Below are 27,612 nucleotides of genomic sequence, written 5' to 3'. Positions count from 1 at the left end.
TGCTGGGCTATGTAAGGACACAGACCTTGCTGACAGGACAAGGTCCAGGAAAGGTAATGTAAGAGCTACAAAAACATCTAAGTCCCCTGTGAAGCATTTCTGTTTTCTCTAATTCTCAAAACTGCCTGACTGGTCCTAACATTCTTCTCTGTTGACAGAAATGTTACATGAATTACAGCTACCACCTTCTATGTTATTTTAACATCAAAGACAATTCATTTGAAGACTATAAGAATCATAATAGTCCCCCTTCTCCTTCTTTGGAGAGACATTTTCTGAATATAAAAGATTAAGTCAAAATAACCTTAGTGACTTAATGAGAGAGCAGCAAGTGAGTTGAAATATCAGCAGAGGCATTATGGCTCCCAATTCAACATTTTGGCCTCTTCTGAAGTATGCATGGAAGTGTGTACATGACCAATGTCACGCTCACAGGATTTTAAAAGTTTCTACTGACATGCAATGTTTTGGCAAACCTTTGGAAGATTTGGGGGAGTGAGAGAAGATAATTTTTACAAGTATTATTTTTTTTTTTTTTGTACTTGGAATGTCAAACTATTTAATCCCCAAACCTTCTGCTATTTTTGCACAGCAGTTTTTGCACTTTCATGGTTTAAATGCTTTCAATTTACTATTTTCACCATGAAAGTTTCAAAGCCATGATAAGAACATGTTTTGGAGTGGGCTTTTTTACCATAAGTCATTACATGGAATTGTATCATGAAAGAAAGTAGGTTTGTCTGGTTTGGGGCATTATTTCTCCTCCACATTCCTAAATTTTTGATGTTAACTTTTAATGTCTTCCACATAATTTATTTATCTTATTGTATTCTAAAATGCTGTGTGACCACTGTAATCAGTGGTCAAACCAGTACTGGACAAAAAAACCGAACCCCTGTGCCCCGAGCCTTGGAGAATGCAGGAAAAAAACTTTACTCAAGTAACTAAAACTGAGCTATTAATTCTGAACTTAGTTTATTATTGTCCTCACAGAGTGTGTGAGAGAGGCATGGCTCCCTGAAACCTCAGCAAAAACAGTTCCACATGGAGAGAAGGAAACTAAGGCAAGTTTATCTGTCTTCCTTACATTTAAGTCTCAAGAATAATTCCCAATAGAAGAACAAGCCTGAAAATATGTGTGGAATCCATGTGAAATGCACTGCCTTCAGACCATACTTGCTGCTATCTCACAATTTAACATCACTTCAAAACATCTAAAGGAACAAGTACTGCACAATAGCCTGAGCCAAATCTGACTTTCAACGACAAGGAAACATAAAATGTTATTTCTCAACATCACTCGGATTGTAACTGTTTCAATAATCATCACAAGAACTGTTTTTTCCTAAGGCAAATTCTACTTTTGCAGGTAGAAGCATGCCTTTCTTTGAATGTCTTCATTTTAATGCACTTGCAGTTAGTTCTTCAGAGGCATCCAATGAATATTCGATGCACCTTCGGCCTGCCTGTGCTCTGAAGTAATTTACACCACCACTTCTATGTAATTCACTTTTTTTTTTGTATTCCTACTGTTTGTATATTTTTCTTGTAATCATAGAATCATTAAGGTTGGAAGAGATGTCAAGTATCATCCAGTCCAAGCGTTATCCCAGCACAGCCAGGTCCACCAATAAATCATGGCTCTAAGCATCATGTTCACATGTTTCTTGAACCTTTCCAAGAACAGTGACTCCATCACTTCCCTGGGCAGCCTGTTGCAATGCCTGACCATGCTTTCAGTGAAGAAATTTTTCTTAATATCCTATCTAATGGTTGGGAATGTGTCTTCAACCAGTTCTGGCTATGGCAGGTAAGTAAATCTTAGAAGTTCTCTGCCAAATATTTAAACAGGAGAAACAGGAAGATAAACTTCACCCAAATATATCAGGGATTATAAATTCCCTTGGAGAAATGAAGATGAGAGAGACTCTGCTCCTTGAGTCCAGACCTTCAGTTCGTAAGGCCTTTATTGAGGGATAAAATTTCAGCACTGTGTTTCTAAGGTTTTTTTCTTTCTTAATTATTATTAATATGTGAAATAAAAAACTACCATGAATTATCTTACTCCTTAACTTATGTCTGGCAGAGAAAAGTAAAAAGGAGTGTGAAATTGTAACAATAAAATAACTTATCTAATTTCTACTTTTGAAACTTTATATTTGTCAATTTTCAATTTTTTTTTCTCCTTTTATAGTCCTTCCAAACTCTCAGCATCCATGGTGTTTTGAAATCAGATTCCAGGGATACTTTCAGTCACATATCCTTTTAGCAGATTTAGGAGGGTGCCTTTCACCTTCCCTAAATGCCCCTTTGCTGAAATATGTAGGAAAATCTTGAGACAGGCAGAAAATGTATCTTCATCACAATGTTTAACACTGCAGCCTCTTAAATCATGCATTTCCTAAAGGATACAGCCTCAATCCTTAAAATCTCTCATCCTGAAAGCTTTTTTGCCTCTACTCACTAGTGACCTTCACATAAACAAAAAGCTGATAATTTTGAGAGAGGTGCAATAGGTTTGTTGTTGCTCTAGGCTGATAACATTTTAGACTTAACAAGTAATTACAGAAGGGAGGAAAATACTTGTTTTATTTGTTTTTAATCTAAACAGGAATTGGTATAATCTGGTAACAAAAGGAGGACAAAAAAAGTAATGTTTTTTCTCTGTGGAAGAAGGAATTAAACAGGGCAAAATAAAATCTTCCCTGATAAACAAGAAGAGTTGAACAACACAGTAGATTAGCTATTTGAGGGGAGAAAATGCTGAACACAGGGAAGATTCTATGAAGAACACAGGACAGTGGTTTCCAGATGATGAGGTATTTCAGTAAAAGAGACTCAGGCTGGGACTGAGTTGCAAAAGGCAAAGGGAAAGAGAAGGCAGTGACACAACTCTCTGGAATGATGAGCAAGGAGAACAGTGATTCTAAGCCAGACTGGAAGGGAAGGATGGAGACGAACACAGTGAGGACACTACTATAGTCATGGCAAATCACACTGCAATTTGTGTGGGACCAAAATCAGGGCCTGTAATTTTCTGGGCCTTTCTGCTATCCTTTGCTTCTAAACAAAACATGCATATGGATTATTGACATAGCATTATTCTGATATTGCATTGTCTTTAACTCACTATGCAAAGGCAAACTCCCAGAGGGCACAGTAGCGAACTCTGACAGGCACACAAAGGAAAAGAAGGAAGCAAAAATTGGAAAAAGATCTGGAAGATTTTAAACAGTAAGGCTAGCAATTTTTTTTTTTGAGTTGTCTCAAGGTATACACTAAAAGATGTGCACTGCAAGAGAAACAGACAGCATTTCAATGAGAAAATATCACTGCAGAGACACAAGAACCCTGTTGAAAAGTAGTGAAACATAGACAAGTTTGATGCAAAGCCAGAAACTAGCATCAAATGTCAGCAGTGGAGAGATTCTAAGTGTGTGAAAAGACAGAACCATGGCAGATGCAATTTAGGCATAATAAAACTGAAATGAGTAAGACCAGAATAAATTAGGAAAACCCAGAAGCGATTCATTGCTGTTGGCAGTTGGTAAGGAGAGAGAAGAGATACTTTTGCTGGGCACTTGGGGGTAATTCGAGGGGTTGAGGGGGTATTCTGCTCAGTCAATTACAAGATCAGCGACAAAGGTCCACTGAGGGTTAAACAGTCTGTGTAGTCATTCCGTTGGACAAAACATTACTTTCTCTTTTTTTCTACTCCCACACATTCTTTATTGGTTGCACATTGCCTTAATCTGTGTAATACTCTGGGCTTTCCTTTCTAAGTCCTTCATGTGCAATCTTGTTGGGAGCAAGCTGCTCCCATTGATGCATCTCTCCTACCCAGATGCTGTGGCAGTATCTCTAGCCCTTGTTTTCCACCATTTGAATTTCTCTTCCTTTCACTCACCCTTAGCCCCTCTCCTTAGTCCCTAAATTTTGCTTAGCACCTAAATCCTGTGCTAGGGATTCAACTGAATTTAGCAGGTGATAACAGTAAAACTCATCTTTTAGACAGCCATTGTTTGTTTACTCACAAGATGTGTGTGCCAAGCTTATCAGCTGTGATTGACAAGTGCTCCTGCCAGTTCTGTTGGCAAAACAGCAAGAGAAACCAATGGAGGAGACTGAGAAGATCCTGAAGACACTATGAGATTACTTTGGGAAAGGTATTCAGGAGCACCTTACACATTGGAGAAGAAATGACTGATCAACTAGGGATAGCCCCACGACTTCTCTTCCTGACTGATCATTGGAGAAAGTTTTTCTTTTCTCTTTTATTTCATTAAGTTTTTTTTCCCTTTCGCATTAGAGCCAATGTATTCCAAACACTATGGATCAAAAAAAAAAAAAAAAGCTTTGTTTTGAACCTTTTATCATCATCCTGTGTGAAACTATATCTATATCCTGATGGGAAACAATCCATACATTCATGATTTATCAGCCGGTCAAGAAGTCTTTAAAATATTTTTCTGTATTAAATTTATAACGTCCTCTGAAAACAGAAAACAGCAAACACTCTCCCTTACCTTAATTCTGTTAAAATTACTTACATAGCAACAAGCTACAGGTTACAGTTAAACCAAGCTTTTCTTTAGGTTGAGAAGTATTACTTTTTCTTTGGTGTGAAAAAGAATGAAATAAATATTCACTTAGCCATTCAAACTTTTGTGGAAATTGACCACTTTAGAAAATCACATCAAGATTAAAATCCATCTGGGAAATTCTCAGGATCAAGTCACCTTGGTCAGACAGCTAAGAGTGATTAGATCTTCACAGATTCCCTGGTAACCAGCTTCTAACTTTTAAAAACTTGGTGATTACCTTAAATAGTCTCTGACACTTAAATTCCTTGCTAATTTCCCATGAATTATAGAGATATAGCAAAATTATTGTGGATGTACTGTATAAAATTTGTTATTTATTAATCAATAAATAGCCCCCTAAGATGCATTAAGGACTATGTTACTAATATTTACATTTTTTGTTGAATCCCTGACAGCAGTTCAGGCTTTTCAGAGCCACACTTTTTATCTACACTTCTAGGCTCACATTCAGTCTTCTTCTTCCTACCCAAGTGTACCCCTGAGATGACCCCATACTTTTGAGCCCTTTGTGAGTTTATGATTCAGTCAACTGTTCAGCTGGACAACTGTGCGGGTCTGTTCTCAGGTGAACTGAACCGGCTTCTCATAGAATCATGGAATAGCTTGGATTGGAAGACTCTCTTAAAGAGTATCTGGTTCCAAAACCTCTGCCGTGGACAGGGACACCTTTCACTAGACCAGGTTGCTCAAAGCCCTGTCCAAACTTCCCTGAACACTTCCCATAATGGGGCATCCACATCTTCTCTGAACAACCTCTGCCAGTGCCTCACTACCCTCCGAGTAAGGAATTTCTTCCTAACATCTGACCTAAATTTCTCCTGGTTTAATTTAAAACTATTTCTCCTTGTTCTCATTTATCTAGATTTACTGTCTGATAGAGACCAAGATCAAATGAAGATCCTGTGCCTCAATCTAAAAAACTTAATATGAGTTCTTTCTCTCTCTCTCTCTCTCTCTCTTTTTATGTCCTTGCAGCACCTGCCTACACTCTGAAAGCTGCACAGAGCTCAGAAAAGAACCGACCTAAGTATGTGGCCCTTAATTTGCTGTATCATAATTTTAAAGCCATTAAAATAAAATACAATTGAACACCATTTAAGTAATGGGCCGATCTACCAGCTGGGCAAGAGAGAAACATGCTGCAAACAGCTCTGTACAATTGCTCACTGCTTATTTTTTGTATATTAATTAAGTAATTTAGAAGCAAGAACCAAGACAAAAACAATGGAAAACAAATTGGATGATCTCACAGTCCCACAAGCTCTTGCTCTTGCCTCGTCTCCAGGGCATCTTGGCTGACCCTTCACAACAGCTTGTTCCTCCTCCCCACATTTTTATGTATTCCTTCTGTTACATGCAAAAGAAAAGGAGAGAAAAAGATGCCTAACCAGCATTAAAAATCCCATCTTTCCTGCTTGGAAGGACAGGATTAATTTTACCAGATGTCTGTAAGAGAGAGACCTAGATCTCAGCTAGTCACCTAAGCTTTTTCTGGCAAATGGAGAGAAACTGGCACTTTCAGGATGCAATTAATCTCATCCCCATGTAGATATTTAAACTAGGTCATATGAATCATGCCTTAGAAGAGACAATTCCTCTCTACTGACACTAAAGGGAGCCTGAAATCACTAGATATAGATGTTTACATTGGTTGTGTCTGAAGTTAAGTGAGCTGGATGCCACCTGAGCTCTTCAGATAGATTCCTTGCTTTAGAGGCAAAATGCCTAATATCCATTTTTTGGTTACATATGTGGCTAGAAACAAGCATGTGGCCTTTGTGTCACTGTTTTTAATAGCCCAAGCACTACAAGAGATATATGAATGTATAATGTGATTCACTACAAAAGTAGGTTTTCATAAGAAATTAATAACATCTCCAGAGCACATAGCACAGAGTGTATGAAAGAATTAATCAGCACTCCCAACACCTTCTCAGCAAGAATTCAGGTTCCTGACTTCACAGATCATCTAGTAAAAATGAAATCATCTTTCAAAGTCTCAACATTTCCCTTTCCTAAATTATGCAGTATGATTTACTTTCTAATAAAATCAGGTTTCATACAATGCCCAGTCAATCAGTTGCTAGCTGATACCATCATAATCTAAGGATACAAGAGAGACCAAAGGACATTGAATACCCAGAAGCACATTTGCTGCTTTTCAGCCTCTGGAGATGGTGCAATACAAGAAACCATCTACTCCATACCAGCTTTGTTTCACTCACAATGTATTCACTTTCCATTTAAACTGGAAATTTAAACTTCTGTTTTGCGAGAAGTTTGACCCTTCAAGACTTCCCGTCTTTTTCTTAGTGGTTAACTAAATACAGATTTCTAAAAAGGAATTTAAGCAAAGACTAGGTTTAAAGAGATTCATTTCTAGGAATTTCTACTGTGCTAGTCATGGCTAATTAGCCAAGCACTTAGCATGGAGCTTCTGGTAAAACAGATACTAATTTCAGAAGAACAGAAATGCACACAATACTAAATCAATGGAAAACAGAGACTGTCAAGGTAAATATCATCATACTTATTTTGTATGGGAATATAAATTTGACTGGAACTGGTAAAAATATTGGTATAATATGCTTAGACTTCTGTAAATCAGCACTATCCCAGCACTTCATAGGATTTTTTTGATATTATTTTTTTTAAAAAGGCACACATTAAATGGAATAAAAAATATCTAATTGGCAGAATTTAGCATGCATCTAGAAATGGGAGGGAGAGATGATCACCTATGTTTGGCGGGATCCTCAGGGACTGATCCTGGCCCTATGTTTGTCAAATGCCGACCAGTCTGGAGGAAAATTCAGTCACTTACTACTGTCCAATTTTAGCAATGACAGAAAGGAGGTATTGTGGTAAATGGTACTGAAGACAGGTCACTGATACAGGTCAATGTAATTTTTAACAAAGACAGCAATAAAGTCCTAACTCTGGGAATAAAGCAACTCATCTCTAGGGGCACTTTCCAGAGAGGTCTGGTGTGAAGCAGTTGGCAATCCTGCTGGCTGTGGGGCAGGACATGAACACTGCAGCTCCACGGCCAAAGGCGCCAGTGTAGCCCTGGACATGCACACGGCCACTCCTGTGGGAGCCAGGACATTTATTATTTCTGCACAGGGCCGCAACTGCTCTGAGGCTCCATGCAGCTGTGGCAGGCACAGCTCAGCACTCCTGCTCTGAAACCAGGGAGAGCTCAAAGACTGGTTGTGAGACAGATGAGAGCTCTGACAATCATGCCTTGCAGTAAGAGATGCCAGGAGCTCAGTGTATTTACTTAATCAAAGAGATGATTAGATGATGTCTTTACTGTAGCCCTGAGCTACTGACAGGGACACAACCCTTTGCAGTGGGCTCTGCAGTCCAGCGGATTAAGAGGCAAAAAACTGAAAGGCACTCAAAGCTGGAAGCTAAGACTAGATTAATTCAGATTAGAAATACAGCACATGCCTCCAAAAGACTAATTAACCCCTGGAATAATACATTTGTAAATGTGTGAGAGATTCTGATCATTAGAAATTATTCAACAGAAACAGAATGTTTTTCTAAAAGGTAGAGCCTGTGTCAAGAGACAGATCCTTCCTCCAACAACTCATGTTAGCTACACAATCTGTTCTGACAAACTAGAGTAACTGTGATTGTTCTGCCCAACTTGAAAACTTGGCCACTTGATTTTGTTTACAAATGAAAACTGAAGTTTTGAAAACAAATCTGAGCAAAATCGTGTCCAAAATATCTGCAAATATGTGTGATGTATCCACAGTATTTCTCTTCATGTGTCCTGCAACTCAGATAAAAGTGCTTTTCTGAATTTTACTTCTCCTGTTAATCCTCCTCAAAAGTTTTCATAAACCCCTGTGCTATCAAAGGCAGGACAGCCTTTCTAACTACTTCTCTGCAGAGATTCCTGTTTGAAATTTGAGAATTTTTTTTCTTTGGTGAGCATGCAACTAAAAGAAAGTTTTGCTTTATGGGATTCAGATTTTGGTTTACTTGTCTTTCCAGAAAAAGTCTGGAAGCTACTCAGTTATCAGGAGAATGTATACTGTTTCAAACACTTAGATCTGTCTGGAGTAGCAAAGGGAAAAATCAGACACTTTCTCCTCATCTGAGAAAACAGTGATGGCCATGCCTTTAATAATAAGATTTTTTCATTCTGTAACTTCTGTATTAGCCATTAAGCTGTAGCTATCACATTATTTTGACATGTGACCACAGCTGGAATGCAGACTGCCTACACTGAATGTGTTCCATAGTTCATTTCTTTTGTGTGAGTCCATAGAGAAAAAAAAAAAAAAAAAAAGTAGTTCTCCTTTTGAAATCTTCTTTTGCATCTTAACTTGCAAAAGACACTTTCCATGTCTCCAACTGTCTGTAAGGACATGAGAGAAGGAAAGGAACAGAAGCTTTCCCTTCTGAGAATGGATACAAGTATTTAATGCATTAATCCCATACCAAAAACATGGGACCAAAACATCTCAGCATGTCCAAAACATACATATACAGCCAGTAGCAGTAGCACAAAGAGAGGACACACCTGTGAAGGCCACCTTGGAGAACAGAACCTGCCATTCAACCAGAAAATATCTTTATTCCAATGTAGTGCCAGCAAATGGGACAAAGTAAACAGATGAAGTTGGAAGTGAATTTAGGCAGAAAAAAACCAGGAGAGATCTCTGGGCAGCCTTTAATTGTGAAAAGCTTTTGTCAACTTCATCGGCCACTGATTAATGGTCTCCTTCACTTCTCCCTATCTATGTGATAGGAGCCGCAGAGTTTCCCCAAAAAATAAAATAGCCCTTGCTTTTGCCTGGAATCACTGCCTTCTCTAGGCAGCACTGCATTCAGGACTGCTGTTCTAATTTCTATGCAATCTCATAAAAACACACAAACACTGGCATCTTAAGCACATAGGGCAAGCCTATCAGCAGTGATTTAATAGTAGAGGATTTAACTCTTCATCATTTTTATGTAAACATAAAATTGTCACATATAGACATGATACTATATACTAGTTCCTTGCACATATTTAAAACCCAATAAATTTAAATGCTTTTGCAGTCCTAGATCTTTCTTAATTCTCCTCTAACAAAAAGGCCAATTATATATCTCTGATAGGAACAGCTCATTAGATAATCTCTAATGAGTCCACATTAAAATAGGAGACACAAAATTGAACTGAAATATTTTTCTCTGCATTATTATCTATCCAGAAATTTCTGAATGAAGAAATCAGTGTCTAGCTTCCTCTACACCTTCCAACCACTATTTCTGTGACTAACTCTTCTAACTTCAGATGACTGCCCCTTATCCCCATAGCAAAATATTCATATTTGCTTAGAGTTCATAAAGAATTCTTAGTAGTGGATTTAATTCTTTACACTGTGCTGGTCATTTTAGCATCTCTGCACCTATTCACACATTTTTAATGGCCTTTAAGGGAATATTATTTTAGTCTGTGGGTTAAATATAATCCCAGCCTTATCATATCTAGAATACCAGAGGTGCTGCTGTGTTATTAATCTAGTCTAATTACCTCTTCCATTCATAACTTGTTACGGTAATGTACTGTAAATCAGCACTTGAAGCTGAGAGGACTGGTAAAGTACATACTTAGGTATTACAAATGCATACTAATCTTCCCAAGTCTGATTTTAAAAGTGGAAAAATCAACGTTCAAGATTCAAGCGATGTACTTCTTACTCAAGACAGAATTATTGTTTGAACAGTATGAGACTGGATACAGATTTCCTGAAGAATTCCTAATAATGTCACTAGTGTTACTGCAAAAACTGGGCCATAAATGAGAACTTTGCCTTTCTGTGAATCATGATCACAACTAGTACTGCAAGCTACCAAAAGAAAGAAATGCTGTGTTGTTAATGTCAGTCTTGAGACATTTGTAGAAGCTAGTCCAAGAAATCACTAAAGCTTTTTTTTTGCAATGAGTTATGACTTCCCTAAAATTCCATCCTTATCTAGCAAAAGGATGACAACAGCTGGCTGTAGCTCTTGAGGCTAGATCCCACTGGTGTTGCACAAATCCCTTGGAAAGTTCAAGGTCTTGCTTATTTTACAGCCTGGGCAAATATTTTATAAGCAGATGAAAAGATATATTACAGAAATGCAACTAGACATTCACAGCCTATACAGTATTACCCCTCTCATTATCCTCAAACCTGTCAGGGTGGAAATTGCACAGCAGCTTTGTTTGATTTCTAGCACTAATCCACACTTTGCCTTGGTGTCCCAAGGTAGCAGAGGAACTGTACTTTGACCTGCCACTTGTAGTTTTGTCTCTGCAGCTATGAGTAAAGTAAGTCAGACTGTCAGACATAATCAGAACTACAAAAAAGGAGTAAACTCAAATAAAAATTGCTCATGAGTCAATTCTTAATTACATTAGGAAAAGTGAGAAACCAATCTTTCCTTGGTGCTCCTTTTAAAATGCTACATCAAAGCCATTCCTGTGGCTTTTGAACTGTTCCTCACTTCATCGAGAAGTGCTAGATGATGGTGCATGATTGAACATTTAAAAGAGGAAAATATGCATAAGAAACCAAGGATCATGTTTGGAAGCCTGTGAGAGCTTGAAGTTCTTTTTAACTTCATCCACCCTTTGCAAAGAACACCATAAGAGCACAGCAGGACATATTTTGGCAATGTAGGTCCAAGTCTGAAAGATCCATAAGCTCTTTTCCATTGGAAGACCAAAACAACTCTTGGTAGAGGTGACAATATATGGATATATACAATTTAATTATGTTATTATACCATTAATGCAGATGGGCAGAGAGGAGGAATTACATCTGTGTGTAAAAATGCATACAGAAGTCAGAAGTTCAGTTGTCATTTGTGACGTCCTATAGCTTTGGGCAGTGAAACATTTTGCTACTTATTATGATTGCTCTGCCTTTACTGTTAATCCTTAACTTAGGTTGCAATTGGAAGCTTCTAGGTTAAAATAATTATTTCTAATTTTGCAATGCATGTGAAAAAAGAGGATGAACACAGAAAGGTAAAGCGATTAAAGGATTCCAGTTCCCAGCACTCTGCACGGGCCCATGCTCCATTCCAACCCAAACAGGTCCTCTCCATCATCTGAGATCCTCAAAATTGACAAAGTATAGGACAACATTTCAGTCACAAATCACATCATGGTAGCTGTTTGACACAGGCAAAGTCTTTTAGCTACATAGTTTTAGATAACACAGGTAGCCCACAGTTTGCAGTCATAACCAAACAAAGCTCTTAGTTAACCCAGCATTCAGGCAGGAGCTCAGTTCTGTGATGTGCCAAGCGTGCCTAGTAACATGAAGACGGCCTTAAACTCCTGCTGAAGTAACTCTGAACCTCCTGGGAAGCCTTTGGCACTTCAAAAGAGTCTGGTTCTGAATTCACAACATTCTTTACATGAAGCTCTGACGACGCCAGAGCCAGTGCTGACTGCTGCTGAGATGATGTTTCAAGGTGAGAGCGCCCAACACTCACATCTAGTTCTGTGCTAAAGTACAATTGGAAGACTTCAGCTCTGCTACCCAAATTCCCAGAAGCACCAGCTGTGCCTTCAGTAAGACCCTCAAACTGTCAGCCAGAAATAACAGCCCGGATTCACAGAAAAATCTGTCAGAACTACACAGAGAGTTCATCAAGGCCAGGGGAAGGTGAAATTCCTACAAACTTTTAAGAACAGCCAGACACAATCCATAAAAGTTTTTAAAGCTGAGGAAAGACTATGGAGCCTAAATATTTGCAGTCTTAGCCATAGTTTTGCAAGAAATATTGCTAATACTGAGGGTATTTAAAATACTTGCCTGAACCAAGAACAGAAAGGTTTTAATGGCAACCTCTAAAAATCTCTTGCATATGAATAAAGTATTTTCGATACACAGTGGACACAATTAAAACAACAAACACTTGACACCAGGCAGCCCCCTGCCGTAGTTAGCCCAAGATTTACTCATGCTGAAAATACAGATTTAACTACTGCATATAGCAAGAGTTCACTTTTTCAGGCACACTGCACATTTCCACAAGAACACTTCTGATTTGGGAGGAACCACTTTTAGATTTTAATTCCCTGACTTCTCTGCTCATTTTTGGTTTCTTCCACTGAGGTACAAAATTGTGCATACATGAGAGAGCAAGGAAAAGATCGGTCCAAAATGTAGAATACTAATAACACTGTATGTGGTAATAGCAATAGCAAACAATAGCTATTTTTCCTATTTTTTTTTAATAATTCAAAATGTAGGTCCAGAGAAACTCTGATAGACAAAGATATTTTGCTCATAACTTCTCAGACATCTTTTTGCCTATTTTACCCAATCTCAGGCAGGAAAAAAGAAGCATCCACACAGGCAGGTACATGTTCAAAGTCAGTACTGTTCTTTAGTCAGCTGTAAAAATAGACTTTGATTAAGAATGCATGGAGTAGACCTCTCTTTTGATAGGCCTGCACATGCAACTCTAGTTCACATGGGCAGTCTCCTACAGACTGGCAATCAAGAAGTGAGAGTCCTACCTTGAACATGAAAAATCTGCTTTCTCTAAAGCCATAACGTACAGCTGCCATCAGAAACAGACCCAATTGCTTTCCTTTTTCATTTTCCAGGCCAAGCAAATCTATTTCCTGTTACAGCCTGTACTTATAGTTTTATTCTATCTTATGACTTAAAGACTAAAATATTTGAGCACCACTAGAATTTTTCCACCCATAAAGGGGGAAAATGTAAAACGCAAAACAGATGTTTTATAATGTTTTTAATTTATTTTGGCCACCTATGGGTGGCCATAAGAGCTGTGGGTTATGTTAGTGCCAACCAAGTTAAAAGCAACAGAGTTCTTCATAAACACTATATAACATATTGTACAATGACCAGGCTCCTTTCAATGAGCTCCTATTTATTAAGCAAACTTCAATGTCAGAAAAAGAAAACAGGAATAACTGAAGGCATAAGTGGTGCTGCTGCACTTAAACAGTTCCTGGGGGGATTGGCAAAGTTTGTGCTGCTTTATTACAGTATTGTAGCCTAATGTAGAGCTTGGAAAGTAGATGATCAAAGTATACATTGCAAGTGGATGAGTTTACTGAAAGTAAAACATCTGGAGGTAACATCCTCAGAATAATATCATGTAAATAGCATATTCTGTATAATAAACAATTGTTTCAGAAATACTCAACAGTTGAAGAAGTTCCAACAAATTAAAACTATCTTGTCCAAACAATTGTCAGTCTTGTACTGCTACAAACCTCTCACTTTTTCCTTCTGTCTATGAATGGAAACAAAGACATTTCAAAAGTTAAACCCATGAGACTTCTAACAGTTCCTGAGGTACTTATTGACAAGGTATCTCATGGAAATTACACTAAAAAAAGTCATTGAAATTTCTCCTGTACCTGTTCTTATTTAAACTGAGAAATTACATCTCAACAACAACCCCCCTTTTACAGAAGATCTTCAGTACAGTACTGCAGGCTGAGGGACAAAATGAGCAACAAAGAATGGTTAGTCTCAAAACATTTCTATACTGACAATTTACTACATAGATCACAGGGCATATAAAACAGATAAAATTTACTAACCTGACAAAAACATTATAGGAAAGCATAAGGAGAGGATAATGTATGTATTTAAGAAGACAGAATGGCGTTAAAGGTTTTAACTTATATTTTTTGGCTTGTTATCCACAGATTTAAAGAATTCCTCCTTAGAAGTGGTTCATAATTGCAGTAGTTAATTAAAAAGTAACAAAATGTGAAAGCTTAGCAATTTATTACAGCAAGCAACAGTACAGACTTTGAGCAAAAACATAGGTGCAAGCTCTTAGAATGCAAACTTTTAATGCAAAATACTTTTTTAATTAAATGAAAACAAATATTTTGACCTAATAAATAAATATGAAGTTCAATATTATCAAACCAAGTGCAAATACAGAAAACTCACTTTAATTCAGAGGCATGCTAAAGCAGTTTGAAAGAAAAAAAATCCTTTGCAATTACTTCTGCAGGTAAAACTGCTCTAATTATTATTATCCGTCATGGCCAGTGCTTTCCTTCCCAGACAGATACACTTATTCGAACTTGAAAAAGCCAGAATGCCAGAAGTGCCTCCCCAATATGTTGGCTAAGGACTGTAATTCATTTAAATTATGCAACTGGATTCCCACAGCTGGCCCACAGCTTGGCTGAGAGCTCGATTCAATGCCAGTGAACCTGTCTGCTAATATTGTCCTGCTTGCAGAGAAGGTAATATATCCAGCAACTTATATTGAAGTTCTGACTCTAATTAACAGAGCAAGCAAATGTTAACATTAGTGACAAATCCTGCTTAATAGTTACTGTGAGATCGGTGCAGCCACCTGGCATTTTCCTGTAGCATTTTGCAGTAATAATCCTTTATTTCTTAGGACATTGCTTATCATTTGTTTTTATGCATTTTGGTTCAAGTTAGAAACAAATTGGCACAAAAAGCAACCCGGATAGCAGCAGCAACACTCCCGGCTCTCAGACAAGTAATCAACAAGAAAGCATGCAAGCAGCATTCCTGGGAGGATGCATGGGGGACCCGACTATAGGAATTCTTATCCTGTATAAAGCTATGTAGCCTTGCACAAACAGCCTTTGGCATCTTGTCTCTGGCCTACCTGGACAGTAGCAAAACATGTTTATCAGACCATAAAATGCCCAGAACCTGAACTGCAAGCAGTTAAAAACTGAAGGTCGCTAAACTGCAAAATTCAAACATGCTTCTATGCTTTAGCCACACAGACAACGATAAAACAAAGCCTCCACAACCACCTGTAATAATATGCCTATTCAGCCAGCAATTCCAAAGTACTCAGCAACACAAGGTAGACATTTTCTGCAGCTGGTTTTACATGTACATTCCTGCCAAATTGTTGTCTCGTCCCCTCTTACCTTCACATTAGTCCGGAGTGCACAGTAACATGCAAAAAACATTGCAGTAAACAAGGAGCATATGGACCAGTATTCAGCGTCTCTGCTCTGCACAAACGGTACACACACGATCCCGAGCATGTGCTACTAAGGAGCATCCGTTCCCTCTGTCAGTTTGAAAATGCATTGATCTCTGTTTTTCTGACTACAAAAAGACATGTCTTGAAGGCACTGAGTGAAAGCTACATATCTCTTCAGCAACTATATATAGAAATATGCCCAGTAATTTCAATTAGCAGAGAATTCAGCATCTGAAACTTAGACCTCAGTTGCTTTTTCTTCCAGCATTTTAAATTCAGGGGGGAAAAAGGAGGGGGAACTCAGCCAGGGGGGAAAGGTGAGGAATTAAAACATACGCAGTGAGTTACTTATATTTCCCCCTGGCTTTGATGTTCTCCTATTCAGTATTTTACAAATGTTATACACAGAAAAATGAGGAAAGGTTTCTCTTCCAAGTCTCAAATTTACTGTAGATTCTGCACTGCTTCTGTCTGCTCTTGTTAAAGATGCAGCATCCCTTTTAACAAAGACAACGTCATCAATCATGACAGATTCAACATGTTCTACTTACAAATACAGTCTCTGATTAAGGACAATGGCTGGCTGGCTTATTAACGTTTCCTCAAATGCAAGTTCAGTTCCCTGTGCTAATCTATTTTTAAATAAAAAGTCCCACCTACTCCTTCCCTCTCATTTAATAAAAATGCAGTGGACTAGCTCTAAATATCCTGAACTGCATTGTGCTCCCAGCTCAGGCACTGGACATTGCTTTCGAACTGTTGTCTTGCTTGCTTCGGATTACAAACACAAATGAAAATTAAAATGAAAGCAGAAAAATCCTGGAAGAAGTCTATGCCCTCACATTTGTAACTACATATTCTGAATTCAAAATGCTCCAATGTCTTCCAGAACGAGGGAACTCAGAACCTAGCCAGAAGGCAAAGCTTTAATTCACAAGCACAAAAATAAAATCAAACCACTTCTCTCACTCCTGTCAACCGCTGGGATGCTGCGAATTAACTGATTGTTTACTGGACTGCAGGGACACAAAGTCAAAGACTCAACTCTGTTTACAGCACCGGAAACCACTGCTATCAGTACTGAATTATGAAGTAATCTCCGGGAATAAAACCAGAAGAGAGGCTTTTTTTTTTTTTTCCCCACTGCAGCAGATACTGTGGGAGGCAAAGAGTGAAAGAGGCTTTACTACCTCCTTCTCTATCAGCACAGAGCAATTTGCGTAGGATAAGCTTAACCTAATAGAAATATCTGCAGTGACTTTTAGATTTCTTTAAATGTTTTATGTAAACCCCCTTGGAAATCTTCAGGAATACTGAAGTCCTAACCAAAGCAGTGGGTATCTTTCTGTGCGCAATGGGGTGAACAAGCTTAAACAGAAGGGTGTGCATTTAAAGAAGAGTAAGGGGGAGGGGAAAAGACAGCAAGGTTTTTTCCAACATCTTCCTAAAGACAAGCTCTCAGAAACTGTCGTCAACTCCAAGAGAACAGCTATTTTTAGCTTGTCATTGTTTGTGCCTTTTTTTAGGAACGAAAAAGGCAGTCGTGTTTAAAGCTAGATATTGCTCTGTAACGTAGCCCAAGACAGATACTTAATTTGATCCCCAGCTCCATCTGTCATACAAATTAAGTAATTAGTAATCACAGCCTTCTTTGGCACCAACGACTTCCACAACAAAAGACATGAAACCTGGTTTTAAATCTAATTCTGAGATCTTTGTTAGTAATGAGACTGAGGTCTAGATGTCATAGTTCAAAAAGCTGGAGTATCCTAAACTTATGGTGGTTCAGACTTTGGCTACAGCAATATCCATCAAATAAGCTACAACATAGTAATGTGGTACTCAGCAAAAGCATGGGAGAATTAATTGACACATTTTTTTGTCATTCTTCAAGTGAATAGAAAGTTAAAGGAATCATGGTTTATTTTGCAGTACAGTACACTAAAAATTAAAATTTTAGGTACCTTAGGAATTGAAAAAAAAAAATCATACATCTTGGGGAATTCTGATCCACAGAGAAATGCAATTCAAAAAAGCAGAGATGAAAAGATGCACAGTCCTGAGAAGTGAGGCAAGGTTCAGGAAAGCATGTAGCTGCATATGAAAATCAAATTCAAGCTTTCTTTCTGCCAAAGGAATTGCACAAGGTTTCAGTCAGCAGTCTTTGAAAAAAACTTTCGTTTTCTCAGTCCTAAAGAAGTTAATGGTTTTGGGTTTAGGCAAACAAACCAAACTAAAAGAAAGCTCTCACTAAAAGAAAGCAAGGGTACATAATGATATAATTTCTGAGTGATTACCTGGACATAAATCTTCAGACACGTTTAAGAAAAAAAAGAAGTAATGCAGTCCCAAAGTCTTCACTCAGAAAAAACTCCCATAGCTCCTGAGCATCCAAGAGGAAAAATTACCTAGAAAATTACAGACTGACCTCATAATACTGAGAGGGGAAAAAGAGATCCTCATGCATATGGTAGTTGCCTCCTGTAATAACTGTGGGGCATTCGAGGATCTGCCAGACAACTGAGACCTCTATAGCAGCCAACAAAGTTTTACTTTGCTAGCAGACTAACCCAAACCATTTCTCAGGGGCTACTTCAGGTAATCTATACAAGCAGATCCCTGCAGGGCTTTTTCACCTCTGCCAAGACTTTTCTTATCACAGCAGCCTAATTGTTAAAGAAAACATTGTCATCAAGGACATATAGTGTTTTATGATGACTTAACAGCTACTCAAAAGCATCACATGTTGGTGATATTTACAGTTAAATATACAGAGTCATTAAAAATGAGTGGGGAAGAAGCTCTGGCTGAGTCATCCAGACATGCCAAAAACACCAGCATATTTGAAGCACTCAGGGCCTCTTTAAACAGGTGAACAATAGGGAAAAACCCTAGAGATGAAAGAAGTTATTCCATTAAAAAGAAAAAAAAAAGGTTAAGAATAAAGCCAGTAAAGAGACAGTAGTCCAAAGGAGCCATACCACAGACCCTCTTTAAAAAGACACACACCTGGTGACCTGAATACTCTTAGCTAACAGAAACTGGAGCCACTATCATGAGCTGTGAAATTCCATTGTTACTCTTTGCTCCTGTGCCTTCAGAAGGGCAGAAGGGAGCGCTTGGAAGGAAACCCTGGTTGTCTGCAGAGGTTCAAAGAGAGCAGAGGGAACATGCTGCCTTGGAAGACTTTGATCTCAGGAGGGCCTGAGGCCAGTCTGCTTCAGAGCAGCAAGGAGGGCACAGCCCTTTGCAGCATCCATCACTGCCCAGAAGAAGAGCTCAGGAGCTAGTAGCAGTAATAATAGCACTACCAGTAGTGGGAATGCCCTGTGGCTGTTGTGTCCTGAAGTTGTGCTCAAGGACCACCACAGTGCCATGGCACTATACTAGCACAGAGCTGAGAGAACCACAGAATCACAGAATGGCTTGAGTTGGAAGGGATCTTAAAGATCACCTAGATCCAACTCCCTGCCAGGGCAGGGATGCCACCCACTAGACCAGGTTGCCCAGAGCCCCATCTCACCCTAGCCATGAACAATGCCAAGGACGGAGCATCCAGCACTTCTCTGGGGTAACACTGGAACCATACTGAGGAATAACATTTTTCATCCTCAGACACCTAAGCATTTTCGAGTTTGGGTTGTTTGTTTTTTCCAGGCATGATGGAAAGGGTGGTATTCTAAAAGAGAGTACCAACAAAAAAATAGACTAAATATGCAGTAAAGAAACCAACACTCTCCAGGACTTGCTTTATGACAGTGCAATGTCACTTAGGTGTGTCACACTTCACTTAAGCAGCACATTTGTGGGTAAATACTTTAAGTTGGTCTTAAAAAATGCAATGAGGCAGATTTTGTGATCACCCTGGATGACCACAAAGAAAGCAAATATTAGCTATGAGATAAAGATAAAATTAGAGGGGGGGAAAGGTCTAAAGAAGAGGGTGCATTGCTTCCTGAGTGGACAGAGGGAAAAATGACATTCCTGTCCTCCAAAACATGGAAGAGTGGATGTCTGCAGGAAATTGGGCATAATGGTGGAGGTTTGCAAGGCTATTTGTAGCCCATGCAATGCTTATAATTATCAACACTGACAATCTGCGTCACTGGCTTTGAGTAGCCAGGGGTGTAATTCTCCCTCTTTTCACAGGAGGTACTGGCTTTGTGCACTCGTGGCACTCTGGTTACAGTCATGCTCCATCACCTCCTGTCCTTGCACACTCCAGTGATACAATCTATATACCACCCTAGTCCTGCATTGCCTAAATAACTCTGATTTCAGCACAGGAGCTCTAAATTGAAAATATTTTACTCTTTCACCCATTTCTATGTCATATAAAAATGTTATTTTCCACATCTGCAAGAAGTTCCTTACAGTGATATACACATTGAGGGGTGAGATATTGAAGGAATTGTTGATATGGACTGCAGGTCAGGGTGCTGTAGGGCCTACAGTTTCCAGATAGAAATTATTACTAGAAACAGTGGATGGAATCTGTGGGGCAATCTGGAAACAACTGCAGAAAGAAGAATGTGGAACAAAGCCCCAGCTGGAAAGAAATCTTTCTTAGGCTGTGTACTGCAGCAAAGCCTAGTAAAACAACGGAGAGAGGAACTACATCAGCAGATTGAACTCAGAATATCTTAAAGTTTTCATAAAGAGAAAGAAAAAAACTGAATAGATTATTTACAAACTCCCATCTCCAGTACTGTAAACAGCTCTCTGATATCCTGGCATTCTGATGCATAAGTTGCTGTGTCAAAAATTCTTCCTCACTTCCAGACCAGTAAACACCAAAGACCTTGCCCAGGGCTGATTTAAGTTAAGCCACAGTTTTCCCTGTAAACTTTCTGTTCCCTTTTTCCTGAACAATCTTCTTAATACATTTGCCTGGTTTTGGAGCATTTAATACTTTTCCTCTAAAAGTCTCAGATCACTGTTTTCTGTCTTATGTGGTTGCATTGAGGAAGGTTTTGATCACATATTAAACAAAACCATATAATTTATTTATAAAATAATTCCTTCCAATATTAAAATTTACATATATTTCATAAACCAGGCTTTCTAGTTCATATTTTGTAATTTCAGCCATAAAGCCAGTTATAATAAGCAAATTTAAAGAATAAATAAATAAAAGTTAAATAATAAGTAAAAAATTAGTGAAGAATGGCCTCATCCTGTGAGTCTTTTCTATGACTGTAAATTTGTCAGGACAGGTTTCCTCATTGTTTCTGATGACTTGATAACAAAATAATGAGAAACAAGGAACAGAGGTTCAGAAAGAAAGAATTGGATTAAGCTTCATCTTGAGTTACTGAAAGCCTCATTTTTCCAATCCTGTACCTGTAATCCATGGATCAAGTTTATTTTACACCTCATCCTGTACAGCTGATTGAGATGACATAACTCCTTTAACGCCTCAATTGAGACACCCAGGCTGCAAAGACTTTTTCGACTCTGAGAATCCCCAGTTGAGTTTCCTGGATTTCACTCAAATTGATTACTAACGTGTCTCCACAATATGTGTTTCATTTTGTGACTGTGAGAGAAAACCTGACTTTCTCCTTGACCTGAATTCCCATGATAACTCCTCACAAAAGGCATTTCCATTCACAGTCATATTAAAGGCCATGGCAATCTGGAACCTTAGGAGATTATCTAGGCTGTTTTTCTTGCTGCAGAAAGATTAACCACAGACAGTGTTCTTGGCAAATGGTTGTCCAGCTTCAAAGTCTCTCATGAACAGAATGCAACTAGTGCCTCAGTTGTTCTTTATTATTAACCTAGAAATCACAGAAACATAGAATTGCTAAGGTTGGAAAAGACCTCTAAAATAATCAAGTCCAACCATCAACATAGCACCACCACCATGTCCACCACTAAACTGTGTTCTTAGAGTGCCACATCCAGCACATTTTGAACACTTCGAGGGATGGAGATTCCTCCACTTTCCTGGACAACCTGTTCCAATGCTGGAAAACCCTTTCAGTGAAGAAATTTTCCCTATTATCAAAGCTAAAAATCTCATGGTACTGCTTGAGGCCTTTTCCTTTGGTCCTGTCACTTGTTACCAGGAAGAAGAGACTGACCCCACCACACTACAACTGCCTTTCAGCTAGTTGTAGAGAGAGATAAGGTCTCTTCTCAGCCTCCTTTTCTCCAGACTAAACACCACCAACTCAACACAAGACAAAAAGATTAAAATATTAGAAGCATTTAGATGATTAGAAGCCTATGCTTGTTTTGTGCACAAAAAAATAATTTACCACGATTGTTTGAAAAACTTGGGGAAAAATGAAACTTGGGGAAAATGATACCTATCTTGTCATGATTTCCATCACTCCCCAATTATGAATTAACATTTTACTTTTATAATTTTTGAACTATAATTTATGAACTAAGCTTATTCATTTAAGCATAAAATCCACATTTCCATGGTAACAGCATGAATGAAGAAGGAATGAACTTCCAAAGTTCAATTGCATTTATTACAGTACTTAAAAATAAACCTCCAGCAATTTCACTGAGGAAATTGCGGTGGATTTTTTTGTAAGAAAAAAAATAATTTAAATTAAATCTCTCAATGTTAACTTGTATAACAACAACTGGATGTTGAATTGTACTTGAGAAAGACCTGTGTGTGTCAAAGCATTTAGTATTTTATTCTTTGTACTGTGACTTTAGCTGAGGAAATTCTTTAAAGGGAACCTATAGTTGGATTAAGAAATATGATAAATTTTGTAGTACTGGGAACAAGTCAAGTTTCCATGAAAACACATGTTTAGGGGTTTTTTTTGAGTTTTTTGTTGGTTTTCTTTTAAATGTAGACAGTATTTTCATTAAAGAAGTGAAGTGTTTGAATTTACAATACAGAATACATGGATGGATATTCATTGGCCATGGTCTAACTATTCCTCTTCATTCCACTGATAACAGTTATTAGCTTAATATATTAACAAACTTCAACTATAAATCTTTTCAGTAAGATAACCACCTTGTTTTAAAAATATGTTCCAATTTAGCTGGTTCTTGAAAAGTAATTTCAAGCCTGCATAGCATTTGAAAGCAAAGGATAATTAATAAGAGAAACTATTTACAAGGCAATTAGTGCAATTTTCTGCGTTTTACTGATTTTAAGTGATGAATCAAGATGTTTCTAGAAGTCTTATGTGTTAAAAGCAAACTATTAGGCTCAGTAAAGAATAGGTTAGAACAGGTCTAATTACTCTAATAATGTGCTAAATATAGCAATTTTTTTTTCTTTAAAAAAAGAAAATATTCCAAATAAGTATATTATAAACATGAAGGAGCAAAAAACCTTTTTGAGCAACCTGTCTCTGTGAAAATCAGTAAAATGGTGATGAATGTTACATCTGTATGTCCTCTGGAACCTGTTACTCCCAACATATAAAGGCATCTTGCAACCTAGATACTTTTTCTTCTGGTACTATCCAAACTGTAAATACATTAAAAACATACTAGCAGCAAAATTAAACTCAGCACAAACCCTTCCCATGACTGATTGGGACTTTTCCTGTAGAGTTTCACCAATTATTTAATTCCTTACTTCGGCTCCTCTTTTACCCATCAAGTCAAAATATTTTCAGCTGTACGTACAGATGTTCACGGAAATCAGTGAGATGAATCCCATGGTCCTCAGAATACTGGCAGGTGTGGTTGATAGGCCACTTTGCATCATATTTGAAAAGTCACAGCAATGAAAGTACCCAGTGACTGGAAATAGTCACAGCAATGAAAGTACCCAGTGACTGGAAAAAGGGAAATATCACACCAATTTTCAAAATGAATAAAAAGGAGGACCATAGGAATTACCAGCCTGTCAGCCTCACCTCTGTGTTTGGTAACATAATGGAAGATACTTGAGAGTTATGTCAAGGCATATGAATGGCAAGAAGGTGATTCCAGACAGCCAACACAGCTTCAGAATGCATAAATCACCCCTAAATTATCTGTTGGCCTTCTACAATGAAGTGATAGAGTGACTGTCCTGCTGGATAAGGAAAGAGAAACTGATATAATTTATCTTGACTTCAACCAGGTCTTTGACAGGGTCCCACACACATCTTTGTCTCAGTTAGAGAGATATGATTTGATGGATGGTCTATTTCATGGATAAGGAATCTGCTGGATGTCCAGCTGCAGTCAATGGCTCAATGTCCAAATCAAGATCATTACCAAGTGGTATTCTGCAGGAGCCCATGCTGGCACCAGCACAGGTCAGTATCTTTATTAATGACCTAACCAGTGTGACAATGAAAATCTGCACATAACATCAACCTGAGTGGTACAGTGCATATGCTAGAGGGAAGGGATGCCATAAAATGGGACATCAACAGGCTTGAAGAACTGTCCAATGGAAATCTCAGGAAGCAAAACAAGGCCAAGTCCAAGATTTTACACCTAGGTCGGGGCAATCACCAGTATTAGGGATTAATAAATTGAGAGAAGCCTGGCAGAGAAGGACTTGGGAACACTGGTGGATAAATAAATTAACAGGAGCCACAAGGTGCACCTACAGCCCAGAAAGCCAATCCTATTCTGAGCTGCATGAGAAGCATGACCAGCAAGCAGATTGAGGGACGTGATTTTGCCCCCACCTACACTGCTCTCCTGAGACCCCACCCAGAGTGCTGCATCCAGCTCTGGCGCCCAACAATAGAAGGATAAGCACCTGATGAAGTTGTCCAGAGGAGGCCATGAAGACATTTGGAGGGTTGGAGGACCTCTCCTATGAAAAACAGCTGAGAGAGTTGGGGTTCTTCAGCAAGGAGAAGAAAAAGTTCCAGGAAGACCTTACTGAAGTCTCTCAGTACATAAATGGGGCCTATAAGAAAGCTGCAGAGGGGATTGAGAATTTCACAGGGTGCTCCTGATAACTGCTGTTGAGAAGACAAATCTCAGCAGTTAGATCCCATTTCTTTTGGAGCTGTAATTAATGGCATCATGATAAAGAAGATTTTTGGGGGTTTTTTTATTTTTGATGGTGTAAGGATGTTCCACATGTACAGACCAAACAATTATTGCCATGTTTTCCTTTTCTAGGTCCAAGGGAATCTCTCAAATGTTGTGGTCAAAGTATGGTTATTTCTTTCTGGAAATGATTCTTTTTAGCCCCTACAGTTGTGGAGAATTTGGCACACAAACACATAATTTTTAAATGTCCTTAAGAGACACAAAAATATTTTCAACAAATTTACATCTGAATAGAAACTTTTTATACTGCTTGTATCTAAGTACTTCTATTATTTCACAGCAGTTAAAGAACTCTTTTTTGCCAATATTATTTAAGGAGTTCCATTATTTCTAAGTAGTTAGAAGTCTCCTTTTAAAATACCATGCTTTGCACATTTCTTCTAAGCATCTCCTCTTCTCACTTCAATACTCCCTTGAGTCACATGCAGTGGAAATCAGATAAACTCAGAGAATGTCTTCAGTGAAATATCTTGCAAAATGTAAATTACTGCCATAATCTGATAATATTTCACAAGGAAGCTGACTTTAGCTCTGCTTCCTCTGTAACTATTTATAAAAGCTAAAAATCTCTTCCAATCTTTCTGGCTATGGGGCTGTCTATAAACATTTTCTTAATACTTCTATATGCAAAATTAATCTCAGAGTAGTACACAGGGTCAGTATCTCTTGCATGGAGGACAAGACTGAATGAGACATGCATGCTGACAGCAGAATACCAATTCACTAGAGCCATATTTATCCAAGAGGAACATTTTCTATTCTCTTAATACTTTATTTAAACAGTTTTAGAAATTGCAGCCCTCTTGACCCAAAGAAGCATGTCCCATTTCACACATTAACTAAAAATAACATCAAATCTCTTAGGAAAACAAAGACAGAGTCTCCTGTCAATCATAATATAAGTAACCTTTTTCATTTCAACAGGGTCATAAATATCTACAGTCCTATAAAATACGAGAATCTGGCACAAAGAATAAATAAAATCAGACTAAAGTATGATATATGCTGAATGAAAGTCTGCATCTACTAAAGCCAACACTAAAACCAACCTTCTTATTAACTTCAAGGAATTTCACTGATGTTCTTTAAGGTATAAAATACATTTAATGCACATCCAAAACAATGAGTTTGTGTGTAAACCTGTTATAAAGAGTCGATGCTCCTTTTTCTTCTTTTGGCAGATTATCAGTTCTACTATAGCTGTTCTACAAAAGCACAGTAATAGAGTCTGAAAGTATCTTTCTCTGTCCCTCTTTCATCATCACACTCAAATTGGAGTTCACATATTGAAATATGCTTTAGGAAGTGTTTGTGAACACTTGTTCAGTTTCAATGACTGGAACATTGAATGCAGTGCAAGAGACTCATGCAATTGTCAAAGAGCACTCTGTACACAACACTCTCATCTGAACAACCTCATATACATTTGCAGTTATTGGGTAACTTAAATAAAAATGTCATGATTTGGGAAACTCCTACATGAAGTTTACTCCTATAAACACTGCAAAAATGATGGAAAGTATATAAAGAGTGAGGGATTGCTGAGAAAGTCTGGGAGGCCTGATATAGATGATAGAAATATTGTGTGGGCACAATAAGGAAGGGCAGATGGGAAAGAGACCTTTCAGCTCGTGCTTGTCAATCATAACCAAAGCAAGGCTACTGAAAGTTGTTACTGACTCAGTAAGACGAATCAAACTGGACTTTAAGAAGATATTCCCAAGAAAGGAGGAGAAGAGCATCTGTTGTGAGAGGTGATTCATGTCTACAAAAGAGAAGAATATAATTGGGTTTTGTAAGCTGGATGGAATGGAATACTGCGATGTTGGTATTTTTTTATAAAATCTGAGTCTGAAGAGAAAGAAATAAGTGTAGTCAATAAAATAAGCATACACCATAGGAAGGGCTTTTTTCCATCCTCCACCAAACTAGTACAAGAATGTAGCTCACCTCCCCACCTGTGATGACGCCTGGTCCTTCACAAAACCTGTGATTCAATAAGGTAATGAGAATTATATAATAATGGTTGACATAGAGTGTATGTGCATTCACAAGTTTACCTTTGTAAAAAGAATATATCTCATTAAATTCTCATCAGAAATGTGCTAATTAATTGCTGCTGCTGTATATGGTGCTCTGGAAAAACAAAGCAAACCCCAAAGTATGCTAAATGCACAGACAATTGCAGTCTGCTGATTTCAGTAAATTCCTAGCTAGGAAGTTGGGCTAGATGATGGCCAAGTTCTTCTAGACCACATGCAGATGTATCTTCTAATTCACACGCACAAAAAAACCACAAGACTGGAACAATCTGAAAACACTGTCAACTCCACAGTTATTACTGCCTGTAACAGAAAACTGTCATTTTATACTTCTGCTTTCCATTTTTCTCTGCTTCTTCCTCTATGCTTTCTATAAATAGTGGCATTTTATGCCAATTAATAAGATGGGATTTTGAGAGATGTAGAAATTCCCAAGCTACAAGTGAAGCTGTTAAAACCCACAATGAAGCTGTGCAATGCTCAAAAATGTTGGCCACCTGAAAGAACAAAAACTTCTAAACATATCTCAGTACTTCTGATGCATTGGCTTTCTCTGCCATTTGACAGCCCTCTGCACTGAAATAGCTTGTTGAATATTTTAGAATCAACATCATGGTATTTCAGTGAAAGGATTATAATTATTTTTTCACAACTGCATAATTTCAGTGCATTGTGAAATGCAGCTTCAGTGGGTTTCTTCACGCAGCAGCGTCCCAGTGTCATATTGAACAGTTGTGTCTATGGCAACATGTTCCTATTAACATAGATCTCCTATATCTACCATCATCTCTGAAATTTTTTTAGGTAATTAACACAGAACTCAATGCTAATTGGTAAAATAAGAATGAAAATAGAATTTCATGCATAAAGCAGCTTCTGCCTACATATTGCTCTACACATCTTAAACAGATAAAACCTTTTTTTTTTGCTTAAATAGAGCTGGGAAACATTGGAGACCAAAAGAGATCACCATTTCCTTTCCATTT

The 27,612-nt window shown here is 38.0% G+C and overlaps 1 protein-coding gene across 26 annotated transcripts in view; it reads right to left on the bottom strand.

Annotated features, from left to right (window-relative positions):
* DLG2 (discs large MAGUK scaffold protein 2) overlaps nt 1–27,612 on the bottom strand; it is a 993,421-nt gene that overhangs the window by 716,672 nt on the left and 249,137 nt on the right. Inside the window, exon 1 of one of the 26 annotated variants that reach the window (XM_074535060.1) lies at nt 15,532–16,075. The exons of 24 other annotated variants lie outside the window; for them this stretch is intronic. In XM_074535060.1, coding sequence (XP_074391161.1) covers nt 15,532–15,651 — 120 coding nt within the window. In that variant the 5' untranslated portion in view covers nt 15,652–16,075. Of the gene's footprint in view, nt 1–15,531; nt 16,076–27,612 lie in introns of those variants that run through there. One more of the 26 variants, XM_074535067.1, reaches the window with a different exon arrangement.

This window comes from Zonotrichia albicollis, chromosome 2, assembly GCF_047830755.1.
Source record: "Zonotrichia albicollis isolate bZonAlb1 chromosome 2, bZonAlb1.hap1, whole genome shotgun sequence".
NCBI classification, from domain to species: domain Eukaryota; kingdom Metazoa; phylum Chordata; class Aves; order Passeriformes; family Passerellidae; genus Zonotrichia; species Zonotrichia albicollis.
This window is presented reverse-complemented; position numbering and strand designations above follow the sequence as displayed.